This window comes from Lagopus leucura, unplaced genomic scaffold (assembly GCF_019238085.1).
Source record: "Lagopus leucura isolate 7727_CA_CO unplaced genomic scaffold, USGS_WTPT01 Super-Scaffold_741, whole genome shotgun sequence".
NCBI lineage: Eukaryota > Metazoa > Chordata > Aves > Galliformes > Phasianidae > Lagopus > Lagopus leucura.
In genome coordinates this window covers 7987156-7999172 of record NW_024962256.1, presented here as the reverse complement: position 1 = coordinate 7999172, position 12017 = coordinate 7987156, and the positions used below count along the sequence as shown (strand labels likewise).

Sequence of the window (12017 nt, the reverse complement as noted above, 5' to 3'; positions counted from 1 at the left end):
CACATTTAATTGTGCCTTGAATCGCATAGCCTGAGTTTTAGTTCTAGTTTTAGTGTTTAGTCCTTTCATTATATGCATTAAATAAGTTATATGAATATAAACAGAACAGTTAATTTCAAATGTTTGTACTTTATGTATGTTCTGTAGGATAGTGGGGCTTTTGTTTCAGATGACAAGCAGCACCTACCATTTGATCGTTAATTGTGTGAGGAAGTAAGAGGATATTGGTTTTGATCTCTTTCTATGTAACATCTCTCACATTACATTTGCTGATTCATTACTCAGAGAAATGGTGATGTTCTCAGTGGCAAGAGCAGCTCGTGTTTTTGTAGTATAAAGGTAATGTGTTATTTTGTGTTGATAAGGGCTCCCTTCTCTGCTGGGACTCAACTGCGTGATGTCCCGTGTATATTTTACATAGCCTTTGACAGTCGTGGTCCCCTGTGGCTGTATCAGCAATGTGAAATGGTATAACCTGCTCATAGGGAGGATTTCCTATGCTGGGCCTGCTACATGTCTAATGGCCTGGATGGTATGTGAGAAATCAAGGCAAAGGAGCCAAGTATTCATTGAGAAATTGGAGAAAACATAGTACTTACTAATGCTACAAAGGATTATATTGTATGAAAACTTCTCAAGGAGGAGGAGAACGTGCTTTTTAAAAATGTTATTTACTTTATGTAACAGATCCCTGAATATTTTGCCTGAAATGAGTACTGTGCTTGTTATCCTTGCTAAAGAACACAGCCTCTTTTATGTTTGTGGATTTCTTTGTAATTGAGTTAATGGAATAATGCCGCAGTTCATGCCTTACTGAAAGTTCTTAACTGAGCTGATGCTGCAGTTGGCAGATGTGACTGAACCCATGCAGTGCAATTCCAAGGTTGAGCTCCCGTGCACACAGCAGTCTTTTACCTGTAGAAGAAAATCTTTTCCATGTTATTGCAGACAATCTTTCATCACATTTATTAATTTCTATACAATTAATTTTTGAAAAAGAAATGCGACCTGTTTTATCTGGTTATTTAAATCAGTCTGTGTTAAGTTACATTTCCCCTGGGATTTGTTCCTTTTTTTCAGTCACCTGCTGCACCGTGGTGGTTAAGAACTTAACCTGGTCTCTTAAGGTTACTCCTAAAGAAAATCTCTTTATTCCAAGCTCTCAAACTCTGACCGTGTCCCAGCTTTAAAACTTTAATACTGGCCGTGTGATTTCATTTGGTTCTAGTGAAAAGCTGAGGATATTGTATGAAGCAGTGATTACCAAATGCGTAGGCTTCTCCTAAATGAGAAGAACCTCAGCTTCATGTATCAGTATCCCCCACTAATATCCTAAGATTCTACAGGTTTAGCTCTCAAATATTTGATCGTTTCACTCGTATCTTCAGCTAATATCTAGTTTTACGCTATGTGAATGAATAAAAATGTAAATGCCTTATTGTACAGCCTTTATTTTAGGACTTATTGGTTGGGTAAGTCGGTCGAAATGATTTTTGTCCAAGTGATTGATTTCTTTTGACACACATGGTAACAATTAGAATAACTTCTACTGCCCGTCATCTCTTCAGTCTACGCTACTGTATCAAAATACTTGATTAAACCCTCCTCCTGCTGTTGTAATGCAGAACAGTTGGTAATAGCAGGTAGTATTGTCAGATTTATTGAGTGAGAAGCTGCTTTTTGAAGATCTGGCGATACAGTGAAAAACACAACTAGGTGGATAATTAAATTCAGCACTGCGAAATTCAGGATTAAAGTATCTTAATGTTGGAGGAAAAGGCATGCTGGAGTTGATTGCACAATACAATTTAAATTAGGAGATAATTTTCTTTGTAATTTGAGGCATCCTGGCTTAGGTGCTTCTACCCAGTGTGGAAGTGTACTTTGCTGTGTGTTCAAAGCCCAGTGCACATCAGCAGTGGTTTGGCAGGAGCTGCTCTTTGTGGGCTGACAGCAAGAATCTCCAAGTTCTGAGGCAACAGAGAGCTCCAGGCTTTTAGATAAAAGTTCTTTAGTTGGTCATAAAGAGTAAATCCTACATAGTGAGCTGATAAGTGCTTTTTATAAACCTATTCTCAAAGAATCTCAGCGGCTGCACTGAGAAACTGAACTTCTGTGACCAAAGGCTGATCATGGATACGCAACCAAGATGGAGCAGAGCAGCCTGAGGGGAGCCCTTATGGCAGCCCACAGATCCTCACAGAGTAAAGAGGGGCAGCACTAAGCTCTGCTCCATGGGGTCTGTGGCAGGGCCTGAGGGATGGTATGGAGCTGCATCAGGTGAGGGTTAGGGAAAAGCTCTGCCCCAGACAGCAGTGGTTATGGCCCTGAGCTGCCACAGCTCAGGGGAGTGCTGGGACACCACTCTCAGACACTGGGTTTGGGTGATGCTATGTGGAGCTGGGGTTGGACTCGATGGTCCTAATGGGTCCCTGCCCACTTGGGTTATTCTGTGACTCTACAATTCTATTCTACAGTAACAGTCAAAAACAATACAGAGAATTAATAGCTTCCCCTGTTTCTCAAATTTTTGATTTCCTTTCTCTAAGTGTGCATAGCAGGAAAGACTTCTCACAGTATTTTCTTTTAAAATCCCTAAAATTGTTGGTTTTTTATGCTGGAAATCTACCAGTCTGATAATGATATCCTGTTTTTCCTCAGGCAGAGAATCCACCAAATGGACCAGACTGTGGCTATGGCTCTTTTCACCAGCAGTACTGGCTGGATGGGAAGATAATAGCTGTGGGTGTCATTGATATCCTGCCCTACTGCGTGTCCTCTGTCTATCTGTACTATGATCCAGACTATTCCTTCTTATCTTTGGGAGTTTACTCTGCATTACGGTAAGAGGGTTTTTATCTTATGATTAGACGTAATAGTAAGAATTGACACTTCTTCCTAAATTGAGACTTGATTTCCATTCTAAATATATGCTGCTAACACTGTCTCTAGCAAAAATTATTTTTTAAATTCTCAACAGTAGCATGCTTATCTAAATATGTCCTAAATTTTCTAATCTTTCTAATTAGCGAAATACATTTAAAGATTCAAAAAGCCTGAAAAACTCAGAAAGGAAATACCTAGTCTTTATTCTCCAGAAAATAATTTAGTATTGCTTGATTTCAGCAGAGAAAAGCCTCTTTTTTTGTTTGGATGGAAATAATTCTTCCTTTGCCTTAGCTTAGTCACCAAATGACATTAATCACTTTTATACTTGTGTGCACAGTGAGATTGTAAAAACTGTCTTCTGAATTAGTGGTTTCTTGCTATACTAGTTCTGAGTGTATTTCCAGGTATGTTAATCTCATTACCTTTTGTCTGGCAGACAGTAATCCTGTGAATTTTGAAGCCTCAGGTTAACTATCAACCTATTTGAGTGTATTCCTCTCTTTGTAGAGGTGAATTTTGTGATTTGTGAATAATCTACTTATGAATTACACAAATGCATCTATCAAGAGCAGTCTCACTCAGTTCACTGCTCAGTTGCTGACATCAGTCTAATGGTTTGTTCCTGCTGAAATGAAATCACTGCAATCACTCTTCCCTATCTACCACGTATGATTGCTAGAAGCAATCATACTTTTAGCCAGGTTAGTTTACTGAGTAGAAGACTTTGCTTCAGCAACCTGGTTAGTGAGCTGAGTTTCTTCTCAGTGAAGAAGCTGTTAGTACTAGAGCTGGTGCAAGAGCTATGGTGGAGCCATGGAGCTGAGAATGGCTGGACAAAGTGCAGAACCTCCCACTCTGGTAAGCTTCTAGGTCAGTTAAGCTCTATGAGCAGGTTCTCCCGTTGCTTTTGGCAAGAGCTGATAACGCTGCCTTCCTGTTGGCTTTCCTCACCTTGTTCTGGAGATTTTCCTTATGAAGGAGAAACTGTAGGATCATAGAAAAGTTTAGGCAAGAAAGGGTCTCTGGACATCTCTGGTCTGGTCCTGGCTCAGATCAGGGGTAACTTCCATGTTGTCATGTGCATTCATGTAACTGTCAGTTACATTGATGTGTAGCATCTCATTTGGTCTGTAGTTAAGTGTCTGAGTTACCTTTTTTCCGAATCAGAAATAACAGGTAGAAAACATTGGGATGACTGTGCTGTAGAAGTGATCTTTATTTCTATTAGTGGTCTGGATTTTAATGCAAACACTTGATACTTAAAGTTAGTCTTATTTTTTTAATGCAAATTGCCATAAGCAAATTCTAAGAGTTGTTTTTCAGTACCTTTATGTATCACACTATTTTATGTAATAATAGACTGACATAATCCATGCTTATGAATTCTTGAAATGATTTAAAATTTTCTACCTAATAAATTTAAAGCTTTGTCATTGCAGCATGCTTGTATGGCTCAACTCGTGCAAAAGCAGCTTGTAAATTCTGCTGCATTTAAAGCAATAAAAATGAGTTTTCAGTAGGCTTGGAGGAGGGGGGGGGGGGCAGTCTTGTTCCCTTTTCAAAAAGGGTGAAAAAAGCCCTTAAGAGCTGGGGAGGATTTAGGAAGTTGCAAAGGAATCTGATACTTTAAAAGCTGTTGCCAATTTTACTCTGATGAGGTTAAACTGCATTGCAATGCTATGGCTTCCACTTCATGCTATTCTGAGAATTTTTGCTTCTGAGTCATAGAAAGGATGCAGTTTGAACACCTTTTGAAATAAGGAGGCATTTGAGTACAGAATGAGAGGAGAGGAGACTACATGTAATACATGAGTCTAAGGAAGGGTTGGGAGAAGCTGACCAGGACACGTGAAGTGATTCTTATTGTCATTTTTAGGAAAATGTTCAGCATTCCCCCTGCAACCTACAATCATTAGCAGTAGGTAACCACAATATTCATAATCTATCTATTTTAAGACGAAAAAAATGCTTAAAGTTCTTTTGGAATTGGGTTATTTAGCACTGAAATACTGAGTTTTGTGTTGATGTGTTCCTATTGCTCACTAGTTGCCTATTCTTGCCAAGCATTAACAGCCGTTATAATTCCTTAAACATATATCTTAACTGAAAGCCTTATTTAAAGAAGTTTAAGTCTATAACCCCTTTTCCAGGAGAATGATTTGGGCAGGAAAAAATGCAGGAAGGTGTGAGTTGTGCAGTGTAGTGCTGCACTGCTGCTAGCAGGTTGGTGTGATGGAAGAGTCTTTTCTTGCGTTAGGTCTCAGTTTGGCTCTGCAGTGGTGCAATTCCCATTCCTGTGCAGCACTGCAGTTCCCTCCTGGTTTTGGGAACCATAGGTTTGCACATGGTCAGTTGGTCAGTGACCTAGGGAGCAAGAAAGGAATCTGAAAAGAAGGTCAAATTGTACTCCATGAAGCCCTGGAGGTGGGAGACAGAAGCATGCTTTTTGTTCCCCAGTATTGCTTGTCATTCCTGGAGTGTATTTCTTCACTGCCGTTTATGTGAAGACACCTGCAGTAATTCTAAGCATGGTATCACTGCTGTCATGCATTAATTTGCTGTGACCCCCCAGCAAACTTGCAGCAGACAACAGAGCTGCCTGTAGGACTGCTACAGCATCCCAACCTCATTGCCTTATGGTCAGCCAACGTAGAACAATTGCAAAGAGTGTCGAAGGTATTTACAAATGCAAAGAATGCTCTTTTCCTGTAGTCATCCAGGATTGTACAATTGCACAAATGTATATATTTAATTAGATCTGAGATAATCAGCTTGGAATGGTAAGGATGTTTGACTTCATGCTATGTGTTAAAAGATGTTGTCATGTTGGTACACTTTTGGCAGTATATAAACCTCACTTTTGCAATCTGTTCTGTTTACCTGGGTTTTCAGATAGGAAGTAACTTGGAGATATTTTCCTTTTTCAGCAGATACAGTATAGATTTATAATGTACTCCAGTGGTCTCAGCAAAGTACATGGAACTGAAATGTCAGATTTTCAGCATATTTAAACATTCTCATTACTATTGTAATTTTAAAGAGATCAAAAAAAGAAAACAACAAACCCAAATAGGTTTTATACATGCTTCCCATAGGACCATGCTCAGATCTTCTCCTTTCAATGCTGAAAGTAAGAACCAGCATCCAAGCTCCATCACATTTGGTGCAAGTGTGAACTGCAATGTTACAAATACTGTAAAAATGAGTGTTGCAGTAGAAATGCTGGCAGGTTTGTTTTGAAAACACTGCTTTCCTCTTGCAAGCAAAATAACAAGCAAACTTATTTTGGAATAAGCTCATGGTTCTCTTTGAGAATAAATGAGGAAGTTGTACAAACAAACATGAGATAAGTGAAAAATGGCTGTTGCTGTACGAGGACGGATGTTTTTATGTGTAAATTACTACACTGCAATGAACAGAACAAACAAGAGGCTTGTTTTTTAGAATTACTGATGTTTTCCTGAGCTGCCTTAGCCTATGTGTGTACAATAGCTGGGTCAGATTGCTGTAGCATGCCCATATGCATGAATATTAACAGGGAACGTGCTCAATAAAGGCTTTTGGTCACTTTCTCTCTGAACTTCAAGTTGGTCACATGGCAAGGCAAAAGGCAAAAATGAGTGTTTTAAGCCTCAGACAACATTTTGTTTATTTTCATTGTCTGATTGAAGTCTGGTCTTTCAAGTAAGTCAAAAGCCAGGTGGTTGGAAAGCATTTCTTTGAATGATGAAATGAATGTAGGAATTGTATTCATAAATAATTAGTCCTTTTTGTTTTCCTTTCGTAGGGAAATTGCTTTTACTAGGCAACTTCATGAGAAAGCTCCTGATCTCTGTTTTTATTATATGGGTTTCTACATTCATTCGTGCCCCAAAATGCGCTACAAGGTAAAGTGTGTTTTTACTTCTTTCCTTTGTGTACAATTATTCAAAGCATTTGACAGTTCTCATAGTAGCATAATATTTTTGTAATTGTCACTTTGGATTTCAAAATAGACTTTACGTGGTTAAATGTGGACGCTGGTTACTCTTTAACTTGACTTAAGATTATTTATTTTTTTTCAGGTTTAGCCGCATGTGGTATTTATTACAAGTTGGCTTAAAAGCTGTTCACTTGGAGAGATTTTCAAGGCTGTCAGATAATAGTTTGTCATTTGGTTACCTGGGTGTCTCGTGTTTACGGTATATTTGCCAACAGACTGAAATTCTCCCTTCTTTGGGTTTGACTGAGTATTTGTGGAGCTGTTGCTTGGTGACTGTAGGCAGAGATAGCATGACTTCCTGGGGCTTACTCTGCAGATAAAACTATGAGAAGCCAGATTGTTAGGAATTTTGGATCAAGTAGCAAAAAGGGTGAGGAGAATCCCAGAACATTTGGCACAACCAGTCTGTCACCAAATCTGCTTTGTAATCTCTGTTAGCCTCAACTTTATGTAGTCCTATATGCCCAAGGGTCCATCTCTTCTGTTTGTTAGATCTCATCTATTCTTCATGAAGATGCCATTGCTTTTTCAATATTGCTGCACAATATCAGAGTAGTGAAAACTGATAGAAATTTGAACGTCTACAAATAATGATGTATGTTAATAATATGGAAATGTAGAAAGCGAATGAAATCAAGAGTTCTTAGTGTTTTCTTCTTTTGCCCTCAAAACGTGCTAAAAACCTACATTTTCAGCTTGCTTTCAAATAACCAAAAAGCAGCGGTGCTCATTGAAGTGATGGTTGTGAAAGAAAAGCCTAAAAACTGAAACAAATTGTGAAGTCGAGCAATGAAATGCTTCTGGATAATGCTATTGCCATTGTGAAGGGGTTGGTTGAGCAGAGTGGGGAAGAACTGACTTGTTTAACCTGCCAATTCAAGCAACACCAGCTTGGCTTAGGGGCATTACATGTTGAAGGCATTGCCTGGTTCTGGTTTAAAGGGATGTTAGAGGCTCCCTTTCCTTAGTGACTTCAGTCTGGGAGAAGGAAAGGCTGTAGGTAAGTGTTACTGAACAGGTGCCATACAAGCAAATTAAATGGGTTAAAGAGCTAACCACTGTGTGTTTTCTGCTTTCATTTTCTCTGCCACTTGTCTGTGCTTGGATGGTTAGGAATGGAGGCCAGGGACAGCATCTTTCTATAAGCAATGTGTTCTAAGAATACACACCTTACATTTGATTCCAGTGACATCACAGGATTTGGGAAATCTTAGGAAATTTCCCTTCAAGCCAGAGGTTACGATCAGTAGAAATGCCTAAGCTGACATTTTGATTGATTTTTTTTTTTTTTTTTTTAAAGAATGCTTCTGGCAAAAACACTGAATACTGTCTGAATACTGGTTTCCACCATACTGTCTTTTGAAGCTCACGTTTGTCAGTCTGAATGCTTGTGAAGCTGCCTTTTTTTCCTGCTGACAGGGGATGCGTAAAAAACAGTGGCTTGGTGATGTTGATTTAAGGAGTTTGACAGGGTTCCACTTTGCATTAAGTCAATCTCAGTCTCCTGCACAAGACCTGGCTGAAATAATTGGGGATCTGTGCAACGGACTGTTCTGCTCATTTATGTTATAATCCGAGAGTGATGAATTAATGTTGTCTGCACAAGGACATAGCAGAATGCTTTAGTTTTAAATACACCACTCCTAGCTTGGAGGTATAGATATCTAGCAGCAAATGTCAAAGTCTTGTTCTACATGAGTACTTCCTTGGAATGCAAATTGTAGACATCTCCTCTCCAATCAGCAGTGCAGCTGTTGGATGGGTGGCTGCTGCTGAGCACGTTGGGGCAGAATTCAGCTCATTTTTGGTGGTCAGCCTGTGACATTTTCATCTTCTGCTCCTACAAATGATACAATTTCTGATGTAAATGGTGTGTGATGTGATGTCCAGTGAAAATCAGGGGCCTGAATGTCATGGAAGAGGATCCTAAAGGGGGGAGGATTCCAGTGGCTAGGGAATAGGGCTGAGAAATGTTGAATTATCAGCAGCAAGCTAAATGGGGGTAAAGAGCATCACCCACCACTGTGGATCAGATTGGTAATTACACAAGTCTTGAAAAATGAGCTTTCTTCTGACTCCTTTCCTTTCTGTGCCTTTGGTTCCCAAGCAGTTTGCATTTGATTGCAATGGCATTTTCTGTAATGGCAGAGAGCCAGGGAAACTGCAAATGGGGAAAGGAATATATCACAATTTTGGGCTAGTTTTCAGTTCCCAGCTCTTCCTAGACTTGTTCCATCAGTGGGTTAATATTTATGTACCAGTACAATAAAATATACATTAAATTGAGACAAAAGGATTTCTGTAGTTCTATGAACTATATTAATATGGAAAAATATGATGAAAAACACAAAGCAGTGGCTTTATTCCATTTTTTGGGGGGGGGGATAGATCAGCTACATACAAGATTAAAATGGTTCTCTGTTAAAATTCACGACCTTGTGGTTAAACTCTTCAGGCTTTGTTAGATGTGGTAGTTCTTAGGTTGGGAAAATAGTGTTCTGGAAAAATTTCCAGCACTTGTAAGATGCAAAGTCTTTTTCCTAATGCGTTCTGGAGCCTGTGTTAAAACTAGAAGTACAAGGAGGTGTTTTATTTTAGGATAATGTTGGACTCAGGATTGCTTCTCAAGTGTTTACATTCTGTATCTAATTTTAAACGTATTTTCAGCTTGAAGACATTTGTTTACAAACAGATTTATAAAATTTCAGAACTAAACCAATGGCCACATCAGAGAGATAGTTGAGAGCTTTTGGATTGTTTTTATTGCGCCAAGCTTCTGTCTGATTTATCCCACAAAATTTTTTTCTGTGGTTCTATGTTATTAAACTTGCATTCTCCAGTTGCTTCTGAGCTCCCTGTAATGCTAATCTAATTTCTGGTCTTTCTGTTGTAGCTCTTTGATACCAGTTTTGAGTCTGTTGGTGGGTGACACCACACAGATTTTGTTGGTAGTTTGCTACCTGAGTTTCTCTACTTCTGGTTGTGGCTGTTTTGTGATTTTTTTTTATTTTTTTTTTAAAAAAAAGCTTTTTCAATGTCAATATTTGCATACAAACAGTGCAACTGGGGCACCTATTGTCTGTGGGTTTGGCCAACCATCTCCTTGCCCTGACACTGCTCCATGAAGTCAGTAAATAAATAACATCAGCAAGCTTTGAGACCCAGTGCCTCCTTGCCTCACTGTGTGCTATTTGAAGACCATTCTGTGATTTGAAGAGATGTTTTGACTGAAATCTTTATCCAGACTTGTATGCAGGCCAAAGTAAATGGAATTATTTCAAACAGTCTACTTTGGTATCAAGGCATGGCCAGACTTCAGATAGATGGAATACTAGAAAGGGTTCTGAAATGTCAAAAAAGAAACAAAAGGCTGATTCATCTGTGATTAATCTTTCTTGAACTGAATACCTCAGGCTGACTGCGGTCGTAAGTTGTGCCCCTGGAATTTTATAGAGCTCCAGAGCCAATTTCTTTGGCTGATTTCAGGAATTTCAGCATCACTCCTTCCGCAGCAGCGCGATGTAGCAGCAGCCTGCATCTCCAGCTCCCATGTTGGTCTGCCTCCCACCTGGGGCTTTTTCACCATTCCTGGCCATTGGAACTCAGTTAACCTTTACAAAAAGCCTGGATTTCCTGCATAGGCTGAGACATGCAGAGGAAAGAGACTTACTGCAATGCGTCTCAATAGAAACCTCTATCATTTCTGGCTGTAAGCACAAGCTGCCACAGTTCTGCCATTGAAATAGCTTTGAAAAGCATCACTTAGAAAAAGCTGGTGTGGGTATACCTCTGCGCTCGATCTTTTTATTTAGCATGCATTAAAGCTGCCACCAGCTGTAAGCCTGGTTTTCTCCATGCTGTTACTATTAACAGTGGGAACAGATGATGAATCCAATTAGGGAATTGGACTTGCTTTGCTTGGGTCTGTTTGCACTGGTACTAGTTGCTTCTCCAGGGTTAATTTTGCTCATAGGAATACCATACATAGAAATAAATTCAAAATGTGTTTACGGATAGGTCATGCATAGTCAACTAAATATTCTGACAAGGCAGTATTTATTATGGTTCGTGAAGTAGTTGTATACAATGCTACTTTTTGGTAAAGATTGTAAATACATAGGTTGAAAAGCTGATGTATACTCATAAAAAGCCATACAGGTTTTGGCAGTGCAGTAGTTTTGGGGTGGGGTTTTTTTTTTTTGTGTAAAACTGTTTAAGAACAAACAAGATAACAAAAAGCAAAGACTGAAACATGTATTAATAACAACTGTAAAATAATCTGAAAATGATAAATTGCAGAATGGAGTGAAAAGTCTCCCTGCTTTTCAATGGCATCTAGCTTTGGCTTGTTAACACAGTTTTTAGCCATGTTACTTGTACTTTCCTTCCACTTCTCCATGGGACTTCCTATGTGGTCAGATTGCTGCTCTGTGTTGGTATCAGCAGCTGAAACCAAGCTCTCTTTTTCTTGGAGCCGTGAATGTGTTCTGTGTGTTCCTTCTAATGGTTTGGGTTAGTGACTGCAGGGGAAAAAGACCACTCTGAGTTATGGCTTGGCTTTTGGCATTCAAACCCAAAGGGATTCTCTAGAACTCCTTTAAAATGGCTGGCCAAGACTTGCGATGGTGTTTCAGATGATGAACTCAGCTGCAGGGGAAGAATTTTAAAGGGGTTTCTCTTCAACTGTATGTGTGCTGAATGCTTTTAAATCAAATTGCCATAATATTCCTTCAGGATGTAACTATTGCAAAAAAAATCATCTACATCTATATTACCCAAGGTGTTGACTTGAAGATTGGTGATCTTTCATGAACCAACATGTCACGTGCTGTTATATTCATACTGCAGTGTCCCTTAGAGCTTGCTGTTCCCCTCTTTTATCTTTATTTTTATTTTTTTCATTTGTTGCTTTCTTCCATAAAAGTTTTTTCCTTGCACTTCTCATTGCCCACAAGATTCCTCCTAGCTGCTTACAGCATGCACTGAGTAAATGGTACTGAGCATGTTGGAGTGAACAGCAATGGGAACACGGGGAAGGGTGGAAAGTACCATAGGAGGACAAAAATCAGTTCATCATAGAATATCCTGAGTTGGAGGGGACCCACAGGGATCACATTAGGCTAGGGGTGAATATTTTCAAGTATTT

General features: G+C 39.2%; 1 protein-coding gene across 6 annotated transcripts in view; it reads left to right on the top strand.

Moving 5' to 3' along the window:
- Positions 1 to 12017, top strand: part of ATE1 (arginyltransferase 1) — a 69848-nt gene that overhangs the window by 28216 nt on the left and 29615 nt on the right. For all 6 annotated transcript variants that reach the window (XM_042863782.1, XM_042863783.1, XM_042863781.1 and 3 more), the window contains 2 exons: positions 2662 to 2843; positions 6677 to 6776. In XM_042863782.1, coding sequence (XP_042719716.1) covers positions 2662 to 2843; positions 6677 to 6776 — 282 coding nt within the window. The remainder of the gene's footprint in view (positions 1 to 2661; positions 2844 to 6676; positions 6777 to 12017) is intronic.